The sequence below is a fragment of the Phascolarctos cinereus genome, unplaced genomic scaffold, assembly GCF_003287225.1.
Source record: "Phascolarctos cinereus isolate Bilbo 61053 unplaced genomic scaffold, phaCin_HiC Scaffold_9;HRSCAF=440, whole genome shotgun sequence".
NCBI classification, from domain to species: domain Eukaryota; kingdom Metazoa; phylum Chordata; class Mammalia; order Diprotodontia; family Phascolarctidae; genus Phascolarctos; species Phascolarctos cinereus.
In genome coordinates this window covers 262,824,648-262,852,306 of record NW_027556402.1, presented here as the reverse complement: position 1 = coordinate 262,852,306, position 27,659 = coordinate 262,824,648, and the positions used below count along the sequence as shown (strand labels likewise).

The 27,659-nt window shown below is 55.4% G+C and overlaps 1 protein-coding gene across 4 annotated transcripts in view; it reads left to right on the top strand.

Moving 5' to 3' along the window:
- KCNQ1 (potassium voltage-gated channel subfamily Q member 1) overlaps positions 1 to 27,659 on the top strand; it is a 352,441-nt gene that overhangs the window by 128,308 nt on the left and 196,474 nt on the right. For 3 of the 4 annotated variants that reach the window (XM_078148943.1, XM_020970730.2, XM_020970731.2), the window contains exon 11: positions 5,847 to 5,967. In XM_078148943.1, coding sequence (XP_078005069.1) covers positions 5,847 to 5,967 — 121 coding nt within the window. Of the gene's footprint in view, positions 1 to 5,846; positions 5,968 to 11,654; positions 12,074 to 27,659 lie in introns of those variants that run through there. The other variant, XM_020970732.2, reaches the window with a different exon arrangement.

Here is a 27,659-nt window from a genome sequence, read left to right as displayed (position 1 = left end):
TGGGCCAGGCCTGTGCTAAGTGCTTGTCTATCTTCTGAAAGGCCCTGATCTAGCTCTAACCGTCAGAGAGTCTCTGATTCTATGACCTTGAAGCCACGATCTCAAGACTCCAGTCCCCTGTGCAACCACTGAGACACTTAACAGGCGTCACCCCACAGTGCCTCAGTTTCCTCATCATCATGTGGGGTCAGAGGTCTCTGCCCTGTCATGTCAACTTCACAGTCTGTAGGGATGGTCAGATGTGGGTTGGGAAGGAGCTATGATTTTGGAATTGGAGGTACGTGTGGCTATTCAGAAGGGGAAAGTTTCCTTACCCCACATCCTCCCAGGCCTTTCAAGTCAGGGTGTTTGGGCAGTGTGGCCCTGGGGAGGAGCCCTGCCTCAGGCCCACTGACGCTCTGGCCCTGGCCCGTTTGTGGAGTGCTGGGTACATCCCTGTTCCTCTCTGGGCCTGCACTACCCAGCCTGTGTAGGCATAGGATTGAACCAAGAAGCCCCTGCTCCTTCCTGGCATGGCCCTGGAGGATCCAGGTAGTGAAACTCCCCTTCCTTGGGTCCAGGCCCCGAGCGGAGAACAGAGCTCCCTCTGGGGTTCCCCGTGGAGACAGAGAAACTGATCCCATCAGGCCTTGTCTGCATTGAGCCCGATCGGGAGCAGAGGGATGGCTGTGCTGGTGCCCATCCCCCCTTGTCCTTGGGAAGCTGTCGGGCTCACTCAGAAGTGCTCTTAACATAGACCACATGCCCCTCACTCCAGGAAGGGGGGCTTGTTTTCCATGGGAGCCTGGATTGTTGTTTAGACATTTTCCCTCAATGATTGGTAAATTCCTCCGGTGACAACCTGGCTTTGACTGTCATTCTCAAGTAAAACCTGTCAGGATGAGCCTGACCGTGTGGCCAGAGCCCAAATGGAGAGCATACCTCGAGCCGGGCCCTCGGCCAGGAGGAGTGCCAGGGGACTTTTTTCCAGGCCGGCTTTCTCCCTCATTATGTCTGAGTGGAGGATGAAGGCCAGCCTTGTGGACGCACCAGCTGCAGAGCTGCCCCACTTGCTGACTCCCAGGCTGAGCCCAGGCCTGTCTTCATTCCTTGTGACATTGACAATTAAAGTCATTTTGACATTAAACCTTTCCTTGGCTCTGCTCTGCTTCCACTCTTGACCTAAAAGCCCTTGGGCAGGGGTCACCAAGTCAGAGACTCCTTATAGGCCTCCACCCTGGCCCCCTCATTTTACAGAAACAGAAACTGAGGCTAGTCCCAACTGCGCAGCTTGGCGCTCGCCCCAGAGCCGGTGTTCAGCCCTTTCCCACCCCATCCCCCAACGTTCCATTTCCCACACTCCCAGGATCTCGGCCACAGTGTGCTTTCATGCTTAAGTCCACTGCCTGGAAAGGACCACGTTTTCTGAGAGGGCCTTCCTTAGGGAGGGAGAGCAAGGCTGTGTGCGTGGGAGCGGGCCCGAGGCAGATGTGGGGCTTAGGGAGAGGGGCCCCCGGGGCCAGCTTCTCAAGGCTGACGCATGTAACTCATTTCCCCATTAAGAGTTCTGAGAACATCTGGAGACATTTGGCAACCTCTTCTCTCACTAATGGCTTTGATGCTCGTGTGAGGTGGGGAGCTGGACCGTGGTCTCCGTGGTGAGAAGACAGCAGAGGAGGCAGGGGCTCAAATGAGGGCGGACCTTTGTTTGTTTGTCCCGGGATCCAGGGCCCCCATCCATCCATCCAGGGCTGCCTCTGGGGGCCGCGGGGAGTGGCCTGGGGGCGCCGGCCCCTCCAGAGGGAGGGAAGGAGGGTAGCTCTGCAGAACACAGGGTGCAGGGTGGGGCCTGGGGCCTTTCTGTGCTTCTTGGGATGTCTCAGCAGGTGAAGCCCTGCCTTCCCCACTCACTGGTCCCTGGCCTCTCTGCCCTCTGGCCGAGCCCATGTGCTTACCCTCAGATGGGGGACGGATCTCTTCTGCTTTTCTCCTCTAGTGCCCAGCTTCTCCGGGGTCAGAAAAAATGGCAGCCCTTCTCAGATGCCCATGAAGAGTTTTGCCTGTGTGTGTGCCCATGTATGTGAGGGCATGTGTGTACTCATCTGTGCGTGCCTACGTGTGAATGGGTATGTGTGTACCTCCATGGGTGTCTGGGCAAGGCTGCAGACACCTCTCACCTCTTCCAGCCCCTCCCCTAGTTACTAACGCCCCTCTCAATGTCCCACGTTCCCCCACCCAGGGCAGAGTCCCTAGACAACAGCCACCATGGCTCCCTGGTCTCCCCATATCCACCCCCACCCCCTCCAATCTGTCCTAAATACACCATCCAGAATGACCCTCTCCAGACATCTGACCATGCCGTAACACTAGTGTAAGCCCTTCGAAGGCTCTCTATCGGCTCCTGAATACAGTCTAACCTATGTGGTTTGGCATTCAAGGCTTTCCTCCTGCCTGTGATTTCTCTCACTTCTTCCCTCCCAATGGTCAGTGTACTAGATGGGAGCAATGTTCAGTCACTATCCATGGTGCATATCCAGTGTTTTCCCACCTCCACACCTTTGCTCGTGCTGTATGCCTTCTGGTTGGAATGCCCCAGCCATCCCACCAGTTCCAAATCCATCTAATTGTGTCATTAACCTGCTCCTCATCTATCTTTTCCATAAGAGGAGTATGAGCTGCTTTGTCAGAGGCTTTGCTAACATCGAGGGGAACGAGGTCCACTGAAGATCCCATCTCTTCTAGGTCAACAACTCTGTCAAAAAGGGCAGTGACGCTCCTGCTAAGCCACACCAACTCTGGGACCACCGTGGCACCCAGCCAGCCCCGGAGTTGCCCGTTCTAGAATTTTCCTTGGGATCCCTTGGAAACAAAGTCAGGCTCGCTGGCCTGCAGTTCATAGATTCCATTCCCTTGTCCTTCTGTCCCAGCCCTGTCCCTCCTCTGCCTTGTCCATGTTTGTTCAGAAGTCAACACCAATGAGTGACGCAGTCACCCTTGGGCCAGGTCACTCTGGACCCCAGGCTGTGGTTCATCTGGACCAGAGGAGCCAATTTCATGCAGAGAAGGGAGGGGGTGTCTGTCTCTGCCCTGACTGATCTTGGGGGGGTCATCCCCTACTATCCGTCTTTTTTCTGCCCTTTCCAGTCCAAAGGTCATCGTCTTTGTTAGAGAAAATGGACACAATCTCAACCGTGAGGATGAGAGGCCATGCCTTCTCCCTCTTGTCCGTGGTCACCCTCCCACCCACCCCTCTTTCGTTCCCCCTTTCCCCAGTTTTAGTGAGGTATGCGTAGTCCCATCTGCCTTCCTTCCTCCCACCTTGGTCCTCAGCCGCTCAGGGCAGGGAGCTCATCTTCTCTTCCACCCAGGGCCTAGCATGGTGCTCCACAAGAACGGAAATGTCATCAGCGGTCTGTCTGGTGGAGCGATGAATGAGTGAGCCAAGGCTCAAGTGACCAGCAGGATTTGGCTGGGTCAGGCACTGTCGGTGAAGTCCAAAACATGGGAATTGGCATTGGAGAAGGGGCATGGGGAGCTGGGGAGCGTCCAGGGAAGGAAAGCCAGGGTGGACGGGACAAGACCCAAGACCGGGATATTTCAGAATCAGCACGAGGCCCCGGGCATGGCTGGCCTGGTGCGGAGGAGCCCCGAGTGTGTGCAGAATGGGACACTTCTGGGGGCCAAGCAGAACAATGTGAATCTTCTCTTCACCAAGGGAATCGCTGCCCATTCCCCCAAACCCAGGTCATTTGGGAGGAACTGTGGTTTAGCAGCTCTGAGGGGTCTGAGACAGCGAGAAGGGGGGACCAGCGGCCTAGGACCATCTGCTGGGGGTGCCGTCAGGAGAAGGAAGAGGCCCCGAGCCTGGGACAGAGGACAGAGCGAGGGCAGGAGGGCGGGGGAGAGGATGAGCTCAGCCTGGAACACCGCCCCGCCAGATGAGGTCTCTGGTTTCCTGAGGAGGGGGTGGATGGAATCCAGAACCTTGGGCCAACCCCGCGAGTGACAGCGTTCACATGAGGGCCGGAGCTCTTCTGGCAGGCCTCAGTCTGGGCCCTGCAGATCATCAGGAGCTCCAGGAGTCCTGCCTTTCGTCCTGAGGAGGGCTGGTCTATGTCTTAGGTGCAGGGATAGCCAGCTGCCCTTCACTCGGGATTGGAGGGGGCTGCTTCCCGCCAGCCACGGCTCTGCTCTTAATCTCCTGGCTGTTTTGTGAATCAAGCCTCTCCACAGCTTTGGAAGCCCGCCAGTTCTGCTTCCATCCTCGAAGCCCCCCTGTCCTTCCTCCTAGAATCTCCCCCATTCCCCTTTGGAATCCCCCCGTTCTTCCAGGGCAGCCAAGCCAGGCCGCCCCCCAGTGCTGGGGCCTGAAGACAGCCCCAATCGTCTGTGATTCTTGTCCCATTGGGATCCCATCAAGGGCCAGGGGTTGGAACTGGTAGTGGCCGGGCTTGTGAGGTCTGTGTCCGTGTGCTAGGAAGCTACCTGGACACCCCCCTCATTAACAGCCCCTTGGTTTCTAGTTGGTAAAGCTTTGGAATTGTGTGACTGCCCTGTGACAGGCAGTCAGGGCAGAGGCCCATGAGAGAGTCATAGGGCTACCCTGGGGATGCCCTCATCTGCAATGGACACCCCTCCTCCTTCCATTCACATCATGAGCTGCTCGAAATAATGGGGTCCCCCATGGGTGCATTTTAAAGAGACAGCAGATGAGCCAAGTGGAGACCTGCTATCCCAGGACCTAAAAAGACTTCACGTTCTTCTCCCCGTCCTACATGAACGCATGCCCACACATACACACACTTGTACACACAGACACATACAAACCCACACACAGACACACATACAAACCCACACACAAATACACACACACACACACACACACGCGCACACTCCTCTATTGAATGTCCTCGCTTCTGTGGAGAACAGTCCTCCCCGCCCCGATCCTCAGGCCTTGGAGTCCCTGGCCTCTCCCTCCCCCTGCCCCATGCAGCCCAGCAGCTGCCAGACTGTCTTTGTCACCTCATGGTCTCTCTCTGCTCACACAGTGGCCCCCTGATCAATAAACCCACATGATTCCCTGTCCCCAGGGTTGGTGAAGGGTCCTCACAGCTGGGCAGCCCAGCTCTTTCTGTCTTCTTGGGCACAACACACTTCCACACGTATGCTCTGCGCTTCTACCCACACAGCCCCAGACACCTTCCCTCACCCAAGACGCCTCATCTCCCACCTCGGAGCCTTTGCCTGGACTCCTTTTCCTCCTCTCTGACACCCCTTTGACAGCCCCAAGGACACTCTGTCGTTTTTTCAGCCTTTTCTGGCCCCCCGACTGCTTGCTCCCCACTATGGTTACCTTGTGATGTGGGCCTTTTGGGGCGGCCTTTGACATGGAGGTACTTTTTTCTTTAGGCCCTTTTCCTATGGAGCAAGTTAGCCTTGTCTGCCCCGTTAGAAAGTAAGCTTCGTGGGGGCAGAGGCTGGCATACAGTACTGAGCTTCATACTGTTTTATATGTTGATCATAGTGAGATAACAGTGTGTGTGTGTGTGAGTGTGTGAGCATATGTGTGTGAGTGTGTGTGTGTCTATGTGAGTGTATGGTTATGGGTGTGTCTGTGTGTGAGTGTGTGAGTGTGTGTATGTGTCTATGTGAGTGTGTGGTTATGGGTGTGTCTGTGTGTATGCGTATGAGTGTGTGAGTGTCTGGATGTGTGTGAGTGTGTGTGTGTGTCTGTATGTGAATGTGTGTGAGTGTGGCATCTGTGTATGTGTGTGCATATTTCACAGGTGTGTGGATATGGACATGTGTGTGGGCATGTGTCTGCAAGCTCCTAATGGGTTTCCCCTCCTCTCCCTCTTTGTGCCCAGTGAAGAAGAGCCCTTCGTCCCTGGAGGTGAACCCCGGCCGCTTCTTGAGGACCAACAGCTTTGCTGAGGACCTGGATCTGGAAGGAGAGACCCTGCTGGCCCCAATCACACACATCTCCCAGTGAGTGCCCAGGTCCAGCATTGCCGGGGCTCAGGGCTCCCGGCGGAGGAGGAGGAGGGGCCCTTTGTCTGGCCTGAGGGGGCTGGGTTGCCAGGACACAGATAAAGGGTGGGGCATGGCTAGGCCTGGCCTAAATGTTGGCAAGAGCTGGTTTCTCCCAGACCCCCCGAAGGGCCGCTGGCTCTTCTGATAGGATGACAAAGGTCCTTCTGAGCCCTGGGGGGAAGGTGAGGGCTCCCTCCTGGCCCCCTCAACTCTGTGGGGGCTGGAGGCTGAGCCCTTGGAGGCCTCTTAGTGGAGGCTGGCTCCTGACATCCCCTCACGCCACCCTTCCTTGTGCCCCTCGGCTTCCCTGGTATCTGTCCTGGTTTTACTCCTGTTTGTCAGGTCCTGGAAGGAAAGCCCCCAAGTTGGGGGGCCAGATCTTTGCCGGTCCCCTCTGGGGGCCTGTGACTGATGCCTGGGTCACCCTGTCTGTGTTATGCTGGGAGTGGGCGAGCTCCGTCCGCACCCCCCAATGGGGAGAGCAGAGGCCCAGGAAGCAGCATTAGCTTGGCGGGGGAGGGGGGCAGCTGCCCACACCACCAGCCAGCCAGCTTCTGGAGTTGGGGAGCCCTCAGGTTGGTGAACGGGCCTCAAGGGACAGGGGCCTGGCTGAGGAGTCTGCCCAGGGCTCCTGGGCCCATGGACACGGCCTGCACAGGTCTCAAAGGATGCTTACTTAACTCGCAGACCCAATGTCCTCTGCATCCTCAGCTTGGGTGCTGAGGCCCTGCCCCTGCCAGGACCCATCCTCCAAGGAGGAGAGCAGGCCCAGGGACTGACTGGTGGTCAGTGCCTCACACCCCCCTCCCAAATCACCATTCTAGAGACGGCCCGCCAACAAACTGGCACTCGTGAAGCTGAAGGACGGGCGGCTCCCCAGATTAAGGGTGCAAGAGGGCGGCCGTGGGGAGTAGGGCCCCTGGCCTTGACTGTTCCACAGTGAGATCAGCCCTGGATGTGAGGCACGGTGTGATGGGGAGGCCCCGGAGGCAGGATCCCTTGGCGACATCCTGGGACGGCATTCTGGGTGTGCCAGCTTTTGGTTTCTCTCCTGGCACAGAACTGGGGGCCAGGCTGGTGGGGGGGGCTGGCAGGAGCAGTTTCTGCTGGTTCGACAGTTCCCTTCACGCAATACCCCCATCTCCCCACTCTTCCTTACCACTCCCCAGGCCTGACTGGAACCCCCACCAAGAAAGCCTGGCCCCTGCCCAGTGCCAGCCATAAACAGAGAATATCTAGTCCCAGGCCAGGTATGGCAGCCCCAGTTTGGGTCTCCTGAATCTTTGGATAGGCATTCCTTCCAATTAATATTTGGCCCAAACCTAACAGCACAGAGCCACACCACTCCAGAGCCCAGGCCCTGTATGTTTCCTGCTCACTTCTAAGGTCTCGAGACTACCCCCAGACTTCCTGGGCTTGACTTGACTAAGCAGGGTCGACGTTTGCAGAAGAGAGTTGAGCAAAATGTTCTTCCCTTCCATCGTGGCAGAGGTGGGGGACTATGGGAATGGAGCATTGCATGCAGTCACACACCATCCAGGCATGAAGGTTGCTTCTTCTTTTTTTAAATATTTATGACAAGAGAAAGCTCCCTGTGTAGGGCAGAGAGATGGCCGAGAAGGAGGAGATATAAAAGCTGAGGGCGCTTGTTAAAAACCAAAGAAACGCTGAGATTTCCTGGGGCTTTTTCTGGGCTTGGACTTCCTTCTGTTGGGATATGGTGGCCCACAGTTTAATGGCTGAAATTCACTTAAAGTGGGAAGAGAAGGAAGCATGACTGAGGCCGAGTCAGAGCCTGGATCCGGATCCCACCTTGGCTACCTCTCACTGGTGTGGCCTTCAGGCAATCCCTCTGTGGGCCTCAGTTTCCTCGTCTGTTAAATGTGGGGGGGGTCTTTCCCCTGGTGCCAGCCTTGTCTGGGGGAGGGTGTGGATGCCCTGTTTTATAGGACAGAATAGAGCTTCAGGGTGCAAAGATGGTTGGAGAGGAGAGAAGCAAAGCCTGAAACAGTGGTCATGGGTCTGGGGCATGGTCTCCAGTATGGGGAGAAAGGTGTTTAATGGGGCTGTGGAGGAGATGGCCAGAAAGGAAGGCACTGGTGTGTTGAATTGAACTGGCCTGATTGTCCACTTGAGTGCAGGGGAACCACCTTGAACTGGGGAAAGATGGTGGCTTGAGGCTGGGTCCCTGGCAAGCCCAGAGAGACAGGCTTCCCATTGCCAAAGGGGATGTGGCATCCCTATCACCGCGGATGTGGCTAACTTGGACTTGTCTGTGGTCTGGGGTCTTGGGGTTCTTCTTCTTAATAGAATCATGGGCCCGGGGGGGCCTACTGCTCATGGACTCTATCCTAGAGCTAGGAGGAGCCCACCCCCATTGTGGTAGAGATAGGGAAACTGAGGCCAGAAGAGGGGCAAAGGTTTGCCTTCAGTCTCCATGACTGTGGAGGCAATGTCCACCAGGAACAGCCCCGCCCTGCCCCCTAGCGGAAGAGTGTGGAAGTGTCTGGGCTCCCCGAGAAATCCCCCCCAGGGCTTGTCTTCCCTTCTACCCTTTGGGCAGATGCTGTGAGGGAGAAGGGTTGCCTCTTCCGCTAGAGAAGAAACTTCCCCCTCCCCTCCTGTACAAAATGGGGGTGACTGTGGCTCCCCATTGCTGTAAAAGCCCTGAGAGGGGCACAGGGTCTGCAGAAGGCTGTGACTTCTCAGAGACCTTTCGAGGGACCGGAGCTGGAAAATCCTTGCCTGGAAGTCTTTACCATTTGGGTTCTAGCCTCTGCCCGAAACCGCTGGCCCCGCTTGTTTCCATCCCAATGTTGACTCTCCCTATAACCAGTGAAGGCAGATATTATATGGGACCAGCCTCACAGTCTGGCTTTCACAACCCGCGGAGCCGCCAGCGGGAGCCAAAGGACACTTGGGCTTTCTTGGGATGTGATGTGGAGAGATTTTCATCCATGGAAAATGTTTCTTGGGGAAATCTGAGCTGGGGCACACAAATGCCCTTTCACAAGGTGTTTGGAAAAATCCAGTGTGCACAGGTGGCGGGTGGCTGGCCGGGCTCTGGCCCTGGCCCCCTGCCCACAAGCCTGCATTCAGGGATGGCTGGGTACCCCAAGGGCCCCGTGCTCCGGGCTGGGGACCCAGGCACAGAATGAGCACAGCCCGCCCTCAGGGATCTTCCCCTACTGTGTACCCACATGGCTGTACCGAAGGCAGGGAACCGGGGGGGGATCTAGGCAGGCAATGTAAGGCTTGGCCCTGAGGGGGAGCCGAGTGTCCCTGTGGGAGTGGGGGCCTCATCCCCCCACCGCTGCGGGCATCACTGGCATGGGAGAGGAGAGGTCTGGCAGAGGCACCATCCCTGCAGCGGAGGATGCGGTCCTTCAGGATGGCGGCCTCAGCCTGCTCTACCGTGACGGGTTAGCGGGGCTCTGGCCATGAGGCCACCATGCCCATTTCCTGAGCTCCAGCCCTCGGACCCCCACTGACTTCCTGGGGTTTTCTTGGCTGGCCTGCAGCCTCCTCACCGTGGCCTGATAGTCGTTCATACTCTTTTAGAAAGATGATTCCCTTTTTTAATCTCGCCCTTTTATTTCCCAACACCCTCGTGAAGCCTGAGAAAATATTGCTTTTTTGTCCTTTGCTTTCAAGTGGTGAGGGCTGAGGTTGAGTCCTGCTGGCCCTGGGATTGCTAGTGAGAGGCCGGGCCTGTGGTTAGGCCAGGCTGAGGCCCTGCTCTGTCGGTCCAGTGGCAGGAGGGCTGGTGAGCCACAGAGTTATCCCACCGCCATGGCCCTTCTACCTGGGGCCAAAGAGCGGCAAGTTCCTGGTCTGCCCGGCACACTTCCTCCTTCCGACCTGTCTGGGGAAGCTCCCCACCATCCCAGCTGCGACAGGAAGGGGCTTGGGGGAAGCCTTCCTCTCCCCTCCCACCATGTGGTAGAGGCAAAAGCCTCCAAGCGGGAGGCTGAGGCCAGGGTTCCAATCCTAGATCAGCTTTCACTGCCTGGTTACCCTCTCTGGGCCTTGTTTCCCCCTTTGTTGGATCTGAAGAGCTCTCAGGCCCCTCTCTGCTCTAGAGTGCGCTGAAGGCATCTCCCACCACTTCCATCAGGCTCCATCCTGCCGTGGACCACGGTTGGGCGTGACTTCTCAGTGAGCTTATACACCCTCAGAGGAGAGGGGCTTGCTCTCTTCTGCTTCCTGGCTCTCCCATCACTGTTAGATTTGGGCTAAGTGCAAGGTCTGGATTCCACACACTCCCTGAAGGCTGGCTGGCTGAGTGCGTGGATCCTAGGTGGATGGGTAGATGGACGAACGAATGGTGCACTCTTCCCAGGCCTGTGTCTGGTCCACTGGTCTTTCCTTCTGAGGCCGTGGGAGCAGTGGTGTACTTCAGGTCACCCTGGGGAAGACACTGACCCAGGAAGCCTGTGCTTGCTTCTAGGGCCTTGGCCTGTGGCAGGGGCCACCACGGTAGAATCCATCTACCCATAAGGGTCAGAGATAGGCTGGGCTCTACATCCTGGAAGGCTTTCTTGGATGCTGGACAGCGCTTAGAGGCCATTCAATATTGTACTTTCATTTTATACCCAAGGAAGCTGAGGCCTCAGGAGGGGAGGCCTGGACCCCAAACCACACAGGTCATAAGTGGCAGAGGTGGAGGTTTCATTTCTAGGGCACATGAAGGTTGTTTGAGAGTCTGGAGAAGGCAGAGGGAAGGTCTTGAGAGGGGGAGGCAGAGACAACCCCAGGGACAGGGTCGGGGCCTGCCACGTTCTTTGCCTTGGAATGATCTGCATGTCCCTTGGGTCGGCAGAGGGCTCAGGCTGTAGTCAGTGGGTCTGGGAGGGCAAAGGAAGGGAGGGCCCAGCAGGCAGGGGAAGTTCCTGGCTTGTCCTTATCTCCCCCATGCCCGGTAGAGAACCTCGTGATAGGATGTGCCCAGAAGTGGTTGGTGAAAGTGGGGCTCAGAAGGCGAGGAGGAATGGATCGAGGTAGGAGAGAAAGAAGGCAATGATTGCTGAATTCAGAGGGACACATGACTTTGAGTTGGGTGATCAGAAAACCTGGTCCCCACCAAGGCCACTAGACCCGGGCTAGCCCTTGAAAAGTGGACAGGGAAGGAGTGACAGAAGGTAGGGGACGATCAGTCCAGTCAGAATGGTGCCTCAGGAGTTGGGGCTCTGGAGAGTGGTCTGAGCTGGTGGTCCTGATGGGAGAGTGATCCCCAGAGAGCCCAGAGCCAAGGGAGGGGATGTAGCCATTCCTGAGGGAGAAAAGCCAGAGTGATTCAGACCCTTGGGATCCCCAGAAAGAGCAAGGAGAGCTAGCTCAGTCCTCAGCCCCAGGCCAGGGGAGTACAGACATCCCAATGTGCTCACCTGCCCAAGCTGGGGGTGGTGATGGTGCTGGGGTCCTACAATGAGGGGGCTGCCCGAGCTGAGGATGGTGATGGCACTGGGGTCCTACAGTGAGGGGCTGCCTGAGCTGAGGATGGTGATGGCGCTGGGGTCCTACAATGAGGGGCTCCTAGAGCTGGGGGTGGTGATGGTGCTGGGGTCCTACAGTGAGGGGCTGCTGACCGTCCTGGTCATACAGGGCCCCTGATTCTGCCCGCACTTTCACCTTTTGGACAGAGGGGCCAGCAAGGGGGACTGGCCTTCATTCTGCCTTTGCGCTCATCATGGACGGCACATTCCTGCATCTCTCGGAGGGAGCTGGTCTGTATCATGATTGATGTCCAGTAATTAAACTTGAATCCAGCTGCTTCATGAGTCCAGCAGCTCCGAGCTCATGGGATGTAGCAACGATGAGCAGGTCCCATTCCTAAGCTCTCTGAGCAGAGGTTGCTTTGGAGACAGCGTCTGGCACAAATGCTTGTACTTTTGGGGGGCAGCTGGGGAGTGGGCTGTGACTATGGAAGGGGTGAGCAGGAGAGCACCCCTCCTCTCTTCCTCCCCACCCCAAGTTGTGTTTTTCTTCAGGGTTTCACTGATGTGAGATGTATTATCATTCTGGTCCCAGTCCAGAATTAAAATTAAAAACATAAATAAAGCGACATTTTGTTTCTATTAGGGGGCTCTCCCGCCCCCCGTGCATGGGGAGAGTGAGATAATTGCATTGTTTAGAGCTTTGAATGTCTCCGGGGGCGGGCTAAGCCCCTGTTGTTCTGGGGTGTGTTCAAAACGAGGGATTGGAGGAAAAGGAGAGAAGGCCGTGGAACACAGCTGTGAATTACTCTGACATCTCGAGGGTCCTGGTAACATGACTGTAGGATGACATCTACTGAAAGCTGCAGCTGGGGGCTATTCAGGGCCAGGCTCCTCTCCTCCGGCCCACCGGATGAGAACATCTCCGGCCTAACCCTGTCTTTCCCCAACCCCAGGTTTTCCTGTAGCCTGCCTTCCCCCTGTGCCTTCCCAATGTCCCCCCAGCTTTTTGGGGCTCCCAGACATAGCCATTCTAGTCAGGAGGCCACAGGGACTGAGGAGCTCACTTCCATCTGCCTAAGCCATCCCTTGCCCGTTCCACTCTTTGGGGGCACTAGAAATTCCCTGCCTTCTCACATCATGGCATCCTTTTTCTATAGTTTGTGTCCTCAACTAGTTTCTAAGCTCTGGAGAGTAAGGACACTTCATCTGCATCTCTGTGGCCTACGTTGTCCTAGTTCAGGGCCCTCTGTGGAAAGGATTTTCAGATGTCTGGGCTGAGTAGGTAGAAGGCTGAGGACCAGAGTCGTTAGTGGGGTATCATGGCTTCAGCCAAGCTGTCCTCTCCACCAAATGCATCTGTTACCATGGGGGACTTGGCAAAGCCAATAAAAGGGAAGGATTCTTGACATAAGCTTTTGAGTAAGATGACAGATGTACCGAATTCCTACCTATGTCCTTGACTCAGAAGCTTAAAGGCATCATATCCTTAGAGCGGAAGAATATAGCATGCTGGAGGACAGCTTAGATCTTAGAATACAGAAGATGGACAGAGATTAGACCATGAAATGTCAGAGTGTGGAAGAATCTTAGAAGCAGACCATGGAATGTCAGATCTAGGAGCAACCTTAGAATGTATAATATGGAATATTACAGTTAGGAAGGGCCTTAGAACATAGGCACTGGGAGAGGACTGTCATAGCCAGGAGAGACCTTGGAATATATGATATAGAATGTTAGCACTAGAGGGACCTTAGAACACTGAATATGGAATCTTGGAACTGGGAAAGGCCTCACAACATGGAATGTCAGACCTTAGAACAGGGAATGTGGAATGACAACTAAGAGAGACCTTAGAAAGTGGTATTTTGGAGCTAAAAGAGCCCTTATAACATAGAACATTGAATGTTAGTGCTGTGGGGGGGGCCTTCAAACATAGAACAAGGCATGGCATATTGGAAAGGACTCTAGAACGTAGAAGATGGAACATCAGACCTGTTGGAAAGCTTATAAAATTGAGTGTCAGAGCCAAAAAAGAACCTAGAACATGGGACATAGAATGTTAGACCTAGGAATGACCTTAGAATGTGACATTTTAGAGCTGGAAGAGAACTTGGAACAAAGAGTCTTGAATGTGAAAGCTAGAAGAGGAGTCTTCGAATATAGAACATGGAATGTTAGAGCAGGGAGGCACCTTAGAACTTAGACCTTGGAAGACTAGCTCTGGGAGAGACCCTACAACATGGAACGGAGAATTTAGAAGACAGAATGAAGAATTTCAGATCTGGAAGGGACCTTAGAACACAGATCATGGTATGTGTGATCTGGATAGACCTTAGAACATAGAACATGGTGTATTAGAGCTAGGAGGGACCTTAGAACATGGAATGTGTGATCTGGATAGACCTTAGAACATAGAACATAGACTGTTAGAGCTAAGAAGGACCTTAGAACATAGAATGTCAGAACTGTGAAAGACCTTAGAACATAGAACATAGAAAGCCAGAACTTATATAGTCCTTTGAATATAGAACATGGAGTGTTAGAGCTGGAAGAGGCCTTTGAACATTGAACATGAAATGTCAGAAGTGGGACAGATTTTACGATAGAACAGGAAATGGCAGAGCTGGAATAGACCTCCTAACATAGACCATAGAATATGGGATCTGGAAGAAACCTTAGAACGTGAAATGTCAGAGGTGAGAGAAACATTAGAACACAGAAATGGAATGCCAGAGCTGAGAAGGGTCTTAAAACATGAAACATGGAATGTTCAAACTGGGAAAGACATTAGAATATAGAACATGGAAAACCACAACTGAGAGAGACCTTACAATGTGGACTATGGAATGTCAAAGCAAGGAGGGACCTTAGAACATAGAACATGGAATGTTGGAACTAAAAGAGACATTAGAAGACAAACTGTGGAATGTCAGGGATGAGGAGGATCTTAGAACACAGAACATGAAAAGACAGAGCAGAGAAGGACTTAAGAATATTCAATGTCATATCTAGGAGGGACTTTAGAACATATAATATAGAATGCCAGAACTGGGAGAGACCACAGAATGTAGAATGTCAGAGTTGAAAAGTCCGTAGGACATAAAGTATGGAATGTCAGAGTTGGGAGAGACCTTAGAACCCAGACTGTGGAATGTCAGAGGTAAGGAGGGTCTTAGACCTCCTTAGACCATAGAACACAGGATGATGGAGCAGAGAGGGATGTTAGAATATGACATTTCATCAGTGGGAGGGACTTTGGAAGATGGAGTGCCAGAACTGAGAAAGAACTTAGATCATAGAATGTGGAATATCAGAGCTGGAAGATGCTGTTGAGCATAGGACATAGAATGTCAACTAGGAGGGACCTTAGAACATGGGTTATGGGGTGTGAGAACGGATAGAGATTTGACAACATGGAATGTCAGAGCTGGGGGTGGCCTTAGAACTCAGAATGTGAGAGGAGAGGACAAAGAACATAGAAGTGGAAGGGGCTTTGCCAAGGTCACATGTTGAGGACCCACATGTCCTGACCTAGCCTGGCCTTGCCTCTGCCTGCTTGAGCAAACAGCCTGGGAAGGGCTCGAATGTCCCACTCCCAGCTAGAAGTGAACTCGCCCTCCATGAATCTGTCAGGTCTCTCTGCCTGACCCCTCCCTAGCACTCAGTCACATTCTGATGCCTATTGACCAGCTTGGGTGTGAGGTCCCATGCTAGGGCAGAGCTTTATTCTTCCACCTCTGTCTCTTCAGGTCCTTGGACATGGTAGATTCTTGGATGGAATGGCCATGAACAAGTGAGGCCAGGACCCTGTGTATGGGGAAGCTCAGAGTATGGTGGGTGGTTGAGGATGTGGTTTTTCTCACCCTTAGCTGACGCAGGTAGAGAGGTGTGTGTGGGTGTGGAAGCCCAGGACTCTGTCCTCTAGCCCATTCTTGAGGGGCATGGAGGGGAGCCCTCAGGGCTGGTGATGAGTCCTGCCTGGGATTCAACAAGTGAGAATCCATTGTCTGAATGGAGCATTGGTCCACGGACCTCTCCCAGCACTGAGGGCTACTTCTACCATGGTGTCACACTTCCTCTGTTGGTCTAGTGAGCCCTGGGTGATCGAGTGGCAGCCCAAGGGCATGGCCAACGGGTGGGATGGGGCTTCCTGGTTTCTGGGGAAAGGCCAGGGTGACCAGGAAGCCATGTGGGAAGAGAGCTAGATGTAGGGTCTAAAGATGTGGCGTCAGATGGCACCTTTGCCCTTGGTAGAACCAGGATTCCCCCCCACCCTTGCTTCAGCCTCCTTGCTGACTGGATCTTTCTGGGCATAACTTTTCAAATAACACCATGTTGGTTCTGGGCTTTCTGGACGTGCTTCCTAAGAAGGCATCTGTCACCCATCCTAGGACCCTCACAGGAGAAGCCACCACTATTGTATTTCCCCAAATCGAGGCGAGGATGTCTCCCCCCCTTCCTTTGCTCTGTTCCTTGACCCCGGTCAGGACAGCTGTTAGACCTTGATGGGGAGTTGCACCCCCTCCCCAGCCCCCTCTGGGATCCTCACTTTTCTGGCCCATCCAGAGATGGAACATTTTTTCCCATCTTCTTTGCTCATGTTTTCCTTAGGTTGGTGTCTGGATTTGTTAAATTAAATTGAATCCTTTCCAGTTTGAAACACTTGAGCGATTTTTCCCCCTTTAAATCACCGGGCTGGCTGGAAGCCGCCCCCAGAGCCTATGGATGGGGGCCGGGGAGCTGGCGCTTGTCCGGGGGCAGGGATGGGGCTGCCAGAGAGGCCTCAGGACGTTGGGGAAGTGGCTGAGCTTCTGAAGACTCGGATGGTCCTTTAGGTGGAGCTGAGGGTTTTGCCTGGCTGGAAATTCTCCCCCAAATATGAAATTTTGCTCCAGCAGGCAGAGTTCGAGGTCTTTTGGGTGTTTGAATCAACTCCAGGAACAATGCGCTTCCAGCCTTCCAGGGCAAGGCTCCAGCCTTCCTTGATCTCCCCCTTGGAGCCCTCTCACGTTGTCCTCCGATAGCACCCCACCTCTGACCTCTCCTCACTGGCTTTCTGGGTGTCCGAGGAGGTGCTCTGTTCCCACTTGGGCCACCAACACCACCATAGCAGAGGACATCTGCACCCCCTTTGTGTCTTCTTGGTGAAGAAGAAGATGGGTGGAGGTCCCATCCCGTGGCCCCAGCTCTCCATCATGGAGGGTGGCTGTCCTGGGAACCAGTTTTGAATCCCATCAGTGAAAGCCTCAGAGCATCCACAGGAGAGCAGTGTGGTATGGGGACCAGAAGTTGGAAGTCAGAGGACCTGGTCTCATGGGCCAGCTTTGCCCCGACCTGTCTGTGTGACCTGGAACAGGTCCCCTTGTCCCTTTGGCCCCAATTTCCTTATTTTTAAAATCACACAGTTAAAATAGATAATACTTTCTAGCTCTGAAACTCTTAGGGAATGTCCTTCAGGTCATGCCATGGGTGGAACCAATGAAAGATTAGGAATGTGGAGCCTTTGGGAAGGGACAGGAGAGGTGTGCCTGATCCTTGGTGGACCTGTCCTTGGGAGAAGGGTTCTGCTTGGAGCAGTTGGGGAGAGGGGTGCTTGTTCATACGTGGGACGGATTGGGTGCCTCGAAGGTCATCTCCAGTCTGAGATGCTATGACCCAGGGTCCTACTCATGGCTGAGATTGAATGAATGAACATACATACGTTAGGAATCAGTCATGAAATTAGGCATTAAGTATAGAACTTTGTGTTGTTTCTGGATTAGAAAGAGGAGTGAGCCGGAAAATGGGAAGAGAGATTAAGGTGGAGTTGTTGGGTCCCTGTCACCCCTCCCTCTTAGTCACTAACCTCCCATATGACTTTGGACAAGTCCCCTCCCTTTCCTGGGCCTTGGTTCCTCATTGAACATCAAGGCACTTGCCCTGATCTCCAAGGCTCCATCCAGCTCTCAAGGTCTGTGAGGCTCTGGTTTGAGGAGGCCCTTCTGGAAAGTCCCCAAAGCACAAGCTTATGACTGAGACTGAGACTGAGACCAGCATGGGCAGGAGGAGACCCCAGAGCCAGAGCATGAAGTGGCAGGACATGCCCCAGCCCAGGGGAGAGGGCTCAGAGCAGGACCCCGTCCAGGAGAATCCTCAGTCCGGAGGAAGGACTGACCACAGAAGGGTATGGCTCTTGGTCAGGAAGCTTTTGTGGCTTTTTTAGGAATTGTTGTTCATCCTTCATTTTCAGAGGACCAATGATATCATGGGTTGTAACTAGAAGAGTTACAGAATTTAAGGAGGACACAGCCCTTGCCCTCAGGAAGCTCCTGATCCAGGAGACACCAACACAGAGAACTGTAACACACAAGATTATAGGATTGGAGAACCCAAGAGGTGCCAACTCAGTGCAGGGGGAGGTTTCAGGGCAGAAGGCTGCTCCCTGGGTAAAGGCTGCTCCCTGGGTATGTTGTGTGTGTGTGTGTGTGTGTGTGTGTGTGTGTGTGTGTAGGGGGTTCAGGAATAGATTAATAAAGGAAGAAACATTTAAACTGGACCTTCAAGGATGAGTCAAGACTTGAGAGAGGGAGATGTCTGTGGGTGAGGGGTGGAGGAAGCCAGCACTCAACAAAGAGGCTTGGTCTGGGGCATCCAGAGCTAGGAGTACCCTGGTCCTCTCAGAGAAGGGCAGTACCCTGAGGATAGAGGCAGGAGGCTGGGCCCCCTTTTAGCTTGCCATTGGTTACTTTTGTGTGACTTTGGGTGAGACCATTGCCCTCTCTTGGCCTTCTCTGTCAAATGGCAAGGTTGTCCTGGACTGGGGGGTCTCTCATAGCATCCTCTGGGCTCGGACAGGGTATGGTCCTATAACATCATGCACACTGTGATTGGCACATCTTGCCAAGGCACCCAGAGACTGAACCCACTATTCGCCTGCGACTCGCCAGCTTGGGGCTCTAGGCTCAGAAGGTTGGGCAGAGACTACTTTTCTGAAAGACAGAAGGTGCATGGAGGAATGGGAGTGAAGCATCTCAGACTCAGTGGCGAAGTGTCCTCTGTCCCCTGTCTGCCCTCCTTCTCAGGCCATTGCCTGGGGCAGAGGTGACTGTGGGAGGAGAGACAGATGAGGGCCCCAGACCCTTCTGGAATGGGGAGGGTCTGGGGCCAAGAGCTCAAGGCCAACCTTTTGAAGCAAATTCCATTCTCTCTTGGCAAAGCACACTTCCCGCTTTCCAAAGGGGCTGGGGGCGGAAGGCTGGGGGGAGCGCTCCCCCAAGTTCCTCCGAGGCCTCCAAGGCCATCACTGGCTCGCACTTCCAAACCCCATTCTGATGAGCCTGAGAAATATGCCGACCAAGCACATCAGAACCGAGGCTGCGGGGTGGGTGGGGGCCGCATGACTTTGGAAATGTGCTCTGGCTTCCAGGGTTTCGGGAGAGCTTGGCCGTTGAGATGGGAAGCCGGAGCTTTGGAAAAATAATGGGAAAAGCGGGTTGGGACGAGAGCCTTTCCCTCTGGCTTGCACCTTTGAACTTAACCCTTAGGTGCTCTTTGTCCAGGAGAGGCTGGGGGCCCTGGCAGGTGGTTGGAGGTGTCAGGGAATCCCCACCCTCACCTGGGCTGTGCACAGCATGGGCCGCTAGGGGGCTTGGGTGCTTCTCGGTCCTCTGTCCACCTGTATTCTGTGGCATGAAGGGCTGACCTCGGAGCTGGGAGATCCAGCCCCACTGGGTCCCTCCCGTCGAATGTGCACCCCAGTGTCTACACCGCCTGCTTCACACGGGTGCTTGGAGGGCAGCTTTGTAATCAGAGGAAGGGGCAGCCTTGCTGTTACTGGGCAGCGTTTGGAGTCAGGGAGACCCACCTCAGCCCAGCTGTGTGACTCTCGGTGCCCCCAGATGCTTCTCTGGGGCCACTAGGTGCTAAGCCAGCACCAACCTGCATCTGTGGAGAGACTTTCCTCACCTGGGAGATCCAGGTCCAGCCTGTCCCCCCATCCCTAGGGTTGCTCTCATGAATTTGGTGTAACTGGTCACTTCCAGGCTGGTCTGGAGGAAAGAACAAATCAGAGGAGACCTCGGATGCTCATGAGATCAGTTACCTCCGGCCAATCCCCTCACCTCTCTGAGCCTCAGTGTCCTTGCCTATAAAATGGGGTGAACATGGCAGCCACCTCCCAGGCGGGTACCTGTCACGTAGCAGCCTTGCCTGTGTGTGGGGTCACCCATGGTGAATAGCCCACTGGCTACTCTCAGGGTCGAGAGGCGGGGCAATCAGGTTTTTGTTGTGCCTGGGTCATATGGAGAATGTAGACAAGGAAGGCCTCAGTTGGGGAGCCAGCTGTTGATGGCAGGGATGACGACTGAAAAATCCTCTTTGAGAGCCCCTTGGCCCATGAGTCCTCACCCACAGTCCAGGGGCCCGTCAGCGCTGCTACCGCTAGGCTAGAAACAAGGCTAAGTCTCGACCCAGGATCAAGACTGAGGGTCAGGGCTGAAGGGCACCCCAGTGGCTTCTGGTAGAAACTATCTGAACGGGGAGCTCCTCACAATATCCTCCCCGGTGAGGGGGGCCCTCCATGCTGGGACAGCCTGCTTTCTTGGGGTGTGCTTCCTGACTTCCAGCCTCCATCAGTGTCTTTGAATCCCCCCACAGCTCCCACTCTGCCTCTAGGGCCAGGACGTGGCCAGTCCCTCTCCCACGTGACAGTGGAGCTACAAAGTGTCTGAGGCATAATTTGAACCCAGACCCCAAGTCTGGCCCTATGCTGTGCTGGTCCCATCCATTCTGCCCCCACCCATAGCTTCCATTCATCCACACGTTCCACCCTGGCCAGCTCCTCGGCACCTCCTAGCACAGACGCCTAGCTGGGTCTCTGTGCAGGCTGTCAGAAGCTCTTTCCTGGAGGAGAATCCTCACCCATAGCTTTTGGTTTGCACACTTTGGTAACCCTGTGCGCTTGAGCTTCAGGTAGATGCCACCATTCCCCCAGCAGCAGGGCAGCCCCATCCTTGCTCTGCGGAGGGCCTGTCCACACCACAGGAGGACACTGCATCAGGGCCGAGGAGTGGGGACGGAGATGACACTGCCCACAAGGGGTGCGTTGGACTCAGACCACTGGCCTTTCTATCTGGCTTCACCTTCTGCCAAGTTCTGTCTTTGTGGCCTGGGGTGTGGGACTCGGTTTGCACCTTTGTAAAATGGGGATTATAACACCATAATGTACCAGGCTATGAGAGGGTCAGGTGATGGAGGATTGCAGGAGGTAGAGCCGGAAGGAACTGTAGTCCTCCATTTTACAGATGAGGACACTGAGGCCTGGGAGGAAGGAACTTGTTCAAGGTCCCACGGCTTGAGGAATATCTGAGTCAAGATTTGAACCTGGATCCTTTTACTGAAAATCCAGGGCCCTTGCTTTGGCAATAGCACAAGTGAGCCTCGGATGCCAGTGAGGAATGGGGCCAGTGCCGTGGAGAAAGATGCGGTGGTCCGCCACCAGGAAAGCTGTTGCTCATTCGTGTCTGACTCTTCCGGCCTCCATTTGGGGTTTCCGCCATGTCCTCCTCCAGCTTGTTTTAAATGGGGAAACTGAGGCAAACAGGGTGAAGTGACTTTCCCAGGGTCACACAGCCAATATGTGTCTGATTTGAACTCAGAAAGAGGAGTCTCCTGACTCCAGGCTGGGCGCTCTGTCCTCTGCACCACCCAGCTATCCGGCAGGGAAGACCCAAGATTATTGCAGGGGGAGTGAGTGCCAGCCAAGGCCGAATGCTCATGCTCGGAGGCCCAGCCGCGCCCATCCCCTCACCCAAGGACGCTGGAAAGGCTCTCTTGACCCCGTGTCTCCTCTCGGGCACTTGCCGCACCTTCTCTCCCCCTCCCCAAAGCGGGCTTTGCTTCTCTGGCTCGTCACTGAGCCCCGGTTCTAGGAGAAGCCCATGCTCCGCCCATCCTCTTTCCCCCAGCCCTGCCCTGGCTCCGGTCTCCGCGTCTGCCCCAGTCCCAGGCACTGGGATCCCTCCAGACGCCCCGCACTTGTCCTCTCACCAGGAGATGGCTGGTGGTACTAGAACGTGGTCCTTTGTCCGCGGTGCCGGAGAGGGGTTACCAGGCTACAGCCCTGGCCTCTGAGCTATCGCTTGTCGTCCAGCAGTCAGCGCCCAGGGCTTCCACCAGTGACGGTGGCTCTCACTGGGGGTGGCCGTCATCCCTTCGAATAGACCGCTGCAAGGCAGGCCGAGTCAGGAAGCCCTGAGTTTGAATTCTGCCTCGGTTCTTCGTGTCGCGGTAAACGAGAGACTTGGCCTCAAGTTTCTTGAAATAAGGTGAAGGAATCTTGCACTAGGGGGTACAAAAAAGAGCACTGCCTGCGGAGTCAGGAAGACCCGGGTTCAAGTGCTGCCCCCGACACTACCCTCGGGCGAGTGACCTGACCTGCACCTCAGTTTCCTTCTTGTCTAGCTCCCAGGAGGCCCGTGAGCCCACAGGGTGAGGGCCCTGCTCGCGGGAGGGCCGTCAGGCACCCTGGGGTAGCAGCTGGTGGCTGCTGCTGCTGTTGTGATCAAGCCCGTGGGGAAACTGAGACCGGCGTTTCCTGGAACCATCCCCGAAGGGTCCGAGGTAGAGGCTTCTCTGGAGACACCATCTCTCCGGTCCAACTCCCTCACTGGAGAAGTGTGGATGCTGAGGGTTAGCGTGGCAGTGTGAAAAGGGGGCAGGAGTAATGTGGCTGTGCTCGATGATGCTATTAGCCAGAGCTAAGAGGGGAAGCAGGGAGGGGAGAGAAGCGAGGCAGCCCTGGGGTGGTGCTCCGAGAGCAGCCTGAGTCAGGAAGACCCGGCCTGGAGAGGGGCTGCTGGGGCCCCCGGGAGGCTTTCCCCCGGCGCCATTCAGGTGACACATTGTAGGACAGTGGTGAAGGGCCTTTCCCTTCGGAGAGTTCCCTCCGAGTTAACAACCCCAGGGCCAGCCCCAGGACAGGAAGGTCATCGCCACGGGCGTTTGTTCCTGGCCCTGGTGTGAGAGACGAGCAGCTGCTCACCGCAGCGACAATGGTGCGGTCGGCACAGGCCAGCGGAAGGCCGGGTGGTGCGGTGGGCAGAGGTCAGGGGCAATGGGCAGCCTTGGTGCCCCTGCCTTGGGAGAGAGTTCCAAGCTCCTTCCTTCAGCACAATCTTAGGACTGGCCCAAGGACAGCCTGGGCAGATGCCCCCGGCCTCCTCGTGCCCACAGAGCCGGGGGCCAAGCAAGGGAGCCCTCCTTCCTTCTGCTGGGCAGACGTCTGCCCTGGGCCAGTCCTGGGCCTGGTCGCAGCCCTCAGTGTGCCCAACTCACCTAGAAGGGGGCCCCCGTGCGTCCGCTTCGTTAACCTCAGCTCAGCCCAGATTCTTCCCCAGCTCCGCCTCCCCACCCTCCTTCCACGGAGGGAGCCTAGCGGTGCTCCTTGGACTCTGGGCGGTGGACACCAGGGGGCAAGCGTGCTCTTCCATAAGGCCGAGCCCAGAGCCCTGATGTGCTCTGGGGCCCTGGGAAGGGGCCAGAGCAGGAAAAGGAGGCTGCGATGCTTGGGCGCCTCCAGGACAGCGGGACAGTCCCACCAGAGGCTCCTGGCAAACACGTGCTGATTGATCGATCGATCTATCCACGGAGATCAGCCGTGGGAGACCTCTTGTCACCAGCCCTGGGAAGGGAGAGAGGAGAGCTGGGCCAAGAACGAGGCAGGGGGCAGCTCCCCAGGGTCCCAGGTGCTCTGGGAAGCCGCTCAGCCCTCCTGAGTCCTCAGGCCCTGCAGGGCCTGGAGTCCAGAGCTGGGGAGGGGCAGGGGAGCCACCACCTTGAGGGCAGTGCCCAGGCCTTTGCCTCCCACCTCCCTCCCACCCTGGGGCCAACCCGAACCAGTGAGGGGGGGGAGCCAAGATGATCGATCTTTCAGAAAAGGCCCCCGAGGCCCACAGAACACACAAAGTTGTCAGGTTTCCAAAGTACCAAGTGCTTTCCTCCTGAGGGTTCTTTGCAGTGGGGGGTGGGGGGCTGGCAGCCCCCACTTGACAGGTGAAAAAATGGAGAAATGTTCATTGACTTGCCCACAGTCACAAAGAGCCAGGCCAAGACCAGAACCCAGGTCCCTTGCCTCTGAGCCCAGGGGCATTGACTCTGCTCCCCTCTTCTCTGCCGCAGCTCTGGGTGAAGCTTGACTTCGGCATTCTCATGAGACAGCTGGGCCACAATCACAGTCGATTTAGAAAACAGCTAACTTTCACAAATATCCTCTCATTTGATGCTTACAACAACCCCACCAGGTAGGTTCCATTTTACAGATGAGGAAACTGAGATCTGGGGAAGTTAATGAGTTACCCAAGGTCTTAAGGGTAGCAAGTGACAGAGGTTAGATTTGGTTAGGTTGGATATGGGTCCGGTCATTGGGCCAGAAATCCTGTGCTCCCTTCCTACAGTACCACGGCATTCCCTTCATCTGGAGGGATCTGGAAGGTTGGGAGTTCCCTGAATGCAGGATTGATTCAGCCCTTCTCTTCATCCCCAGCGCTTAGCCCAGTGCCTGGCATTGGGCGGCACCTTCTGTGCAGCTGCTGGTCTTGGCCAGTGTGTCTCAGAGGCAGGTCTGGAACCCAGGTCCTCCTGGCTGGAAGCCAGTCTCCATTATGTACCTCTGGGCACAGACACAAATGCATTGGCATTGCCAGTGTTTGGGGAAAGTTTCACAGGTAAGGGACCACCGAGCTGCACCTTGCAGGAGGCCTAGACTAGGTGAGGAGAGGGTGTGTTCCAGGCATGGGCGCAGGACTCTTTGGCTGTGACGTAAAAAACAGGAGCTGAATCGTGAAAGGCGTTCTGGGCTCGACAGGAGCTGGCATCTGATCCCAGGGACAGTGGGGAGCCCCGGCAGCTATTTGAGCAGGGAAGGGATGTGGTTTCTTCTGGTGGTGATGTGGAGGATGGATGGGAGAGGGCAGAGACAGAGTAGGCTGTCACCAGCCACAGGAGGTAGTGAGCGTCCCACTCACTGCTGGAGCCTAGGAGACCACTGGCCTCTGGCCTCTGCCTTTGGCTGGCACAAGGGTGGGGCAGGAGCTTAAGCCCTGCTTTGGACTCACCAGGATGGCCTTTCCCAGGGTGGGGACCACTGTGGGCCCCTTCCTGTGCTGCTCCTCCATGCTCTCCAGGGACCAGGAACACGACTCAGGCCAGGCAGGCAGCCTCGACGAGGGTAGGGTCCCGGTGCTCACAGGAGTCAGATGGGTGCCTGAGAAGGCAGGAAGGACCAGTGTCCATTGTCCATATAAGGCCTCTGAGGTCCCTGTGCCAGGGTCATTGTGACTGGCCCAGTGTCTTTCTCATGTGTGCACACACATATACACATGCATACACACACAATACACACACATTCACACATGTGTGCACATGCCCTTGCACACTCACCCTCACACACATACGTGTGCATGCACCCACACATGCATATTCACACACACATGTGTGTACACACACCCAATACTCACTCACAGATGTACACATGCACATACATACATGTACACACATACACACTCACACATGTATGCACACACCATACATGCTCACTCACACACATGCACACAATTCACTCACATAATACATTACACATAATACTCACATACACCCATACATATGCACACACATGCACACCCACAATGCACTTGCTCACACATGTATCTACACACACATACACACGATCCACAAGTATATATGTACACATGACACACACATGCATGTACACATGACACACACATACACTGCATGCATGCACATACACATTCACACATATTCACACACACAGAGGAAGTGGCAGAGTCAAGATTCCCGCCAGCCTTCCGACCCCAGTCCCGGGGTTTTTAGTGGCCTGCACTGTCTCCCTTCTGCCTCAGTACCCCCTGACGCTCTTGCGGCCACAATTCCATCTTGGAGAGTCCCCAGTGAGACTCAGGAGCTCCGGCTTCCAGTCCCCGCTGTCCTGACCCTCATCTGCAGGCTGAATTCAGTCGAGTCTTTCCAAGTCTCTTCAGGCCTCAGTTTGCCCCGCTGTGAAGTTTGGTGGCTGGATGCCATGGTCTGCAAGTTCTGTGGGTTGTGGCTCTAATTCATTCCCAAGGGTGGAGGTGAGGAATGCAAAGTGCCTTGGTCTTGGGGTCAAGGATCTGGGGTCAAGGTTCAGCTCTTCCCTCCCCAGCCTTTTCTCCCTGGGTCAAAAGAGGTTGAACTGAGGGGTCCCCAAACCCCTCCCAGCATTCCGTGTTTAGAACATATTCTGAGGTCCTCCCATCTCTGGCCCACTGCCTTCTCTGTTCTGAGGTCCTTGTCAGCTGTGACATTGTCTGTTCTAAGGTGCCTGTGGTCTCTTAGCTCTTGTGTTCTAGGCTCTAAGGCCCCTCCCAGCTTTAACACCCTCATATTTACAAGCAGTATTTCTACGGTTGACCCTTGTCCTGTTGCGCACAGACCCCATGCTTCTTGGGCAGATGTGTGGGAGCAGGAAAAGCCTGGGGACCCTCCCCCATTCTCACAGCTTGGGGGGCTCTTGCCTTGGCAGGGGCAGACAGTTGAGGGGGGTGGGGAACTGGGTGTGGGTGCTTGGAGCCCTTGGGGGGTGCCTGGTTCTGAGTGGTCCGGATCGGCTCCAGCTGACAGCCTGCCCGAGGCTAATCTGGGCCCGGCCTTTCCTAGGAGGGAAACTTGTCCCGGCTCCCATCTGGTGAGAGCTTTGAGGTCCTGAAGAAAGGTGCCGTCGGCCGCAGATGATGGGGAGCCTGAGCCTGAGCCCTCCCCGGTCTGCCTGGCTGCCGCCGCCGCCGCCGCCACGGTCTTATGTTCAAACGATTGGCCAAGTGTTTGATGAGCTGAATCTAGACTCTGCTCTGAAATCAGCCCTGGGGGGTGGCAGGGGCGGGGGGGGGGGGTATGGACCAGCATATGTGCCAGATGGTTTTCCTTTCTCATCCCAGGCTAGCACCCACCCTCCCTCCCTCCTTCCCTCGTGTCTTCTCTCTTTTCTTCTTTCCTGCCTTCCTTCCTCCCTCCCTCCATCCCTTCTTTCCTTCCTTCCTTCCTTCTGTCCTCCCTCCCTCTTTCCCTTTCTTCCTTCCTCCTTCCTCCCTCCCTCCTTCCCTTCCTTTCTTCCTTCCTCCTGTCCTCCCTCCCTCTTTTCCTTTCTCCCCTCCTCCCTGTCCTCCTCCCTCCCCTGACAGTCTATGTTGTGTTCTAAGGGTTCACCCTGATCTCTGCCTCATGATCAGCTTTCAGACTGGCCCACTTTGCCTCTGGATTTACCTTTGATCCCTGGGTGACCTTGTCCTGTTCCTTCCCTGGGCCTCAGTTTTCCTATCTAGGAAATAGGGAGGTAGGCAAGCCAACCCCTGAGGTTTCTCCTAACTCTGGCATTCTCTGCATTTGCCAGCTTATGTTCTGTGTGTGTGTGAGGCTGGGCTTCCCAACTAGACAGTGAGCTCCCTGAGGGCAGGGACTATGTCTTCTACTTCGCCTTCATGCTCCACCCCCCTCCCCCAGTCCTAGGATAGGGCTCAGCCCACAGCAGGCCTTGGTAAAGGAACTGTGCACTAATGAGTGAATGGGTGAATGAGTGAATAAGTAAATAAATGAATGAGTGAATGAATGAATGAATGAACGAATGATTTGTCTCCCCATCTATTTAAAGATTGCCTCCCCTCCCCTGCTTGCCATATTCATGCCAAGCCCAGCGCCCTCCAGCTTAGACCTCCTGAGCCTGGGTGATCTGGTCATCTCAGCCTCCTCCCCGGTAGCCAGGTGCCCAGTGCCAGGCCGAATGGTTGGATGAGAGCCCACTTCTCAGATACAACCCTCCCTGCTCCCACTCCCTGCCACTGGGGGCCTCCTTGTGGTTCTCCTTGTCGGTAAGCCCCAGTAGGGGCTGCAGGTAACCCTGTGCCTCAGGGCGACAATGCCCCCTGGTTGAGGGGCCCAGGAAGACCCGGCCCTTTTCTGGTCCCACGTGCCCACGGTCCCCAAGCTCTTTGGGATGCTACAGCCCTTCTCACATCTTCTGTAGAACTCTCTGCCCTCGCCCCAGGGGCAGTTTCACAGGTATGGTGGTATTGCCTCTTCTTCCAGGAAGCCTCCTGGGCTTCCTGGCATCTCCTCTGACCTGCATCAGACTGGACTGGCCCCTGGAGGGTGGTGCAGGCCTGGCACAGGATGGGGCCCCTC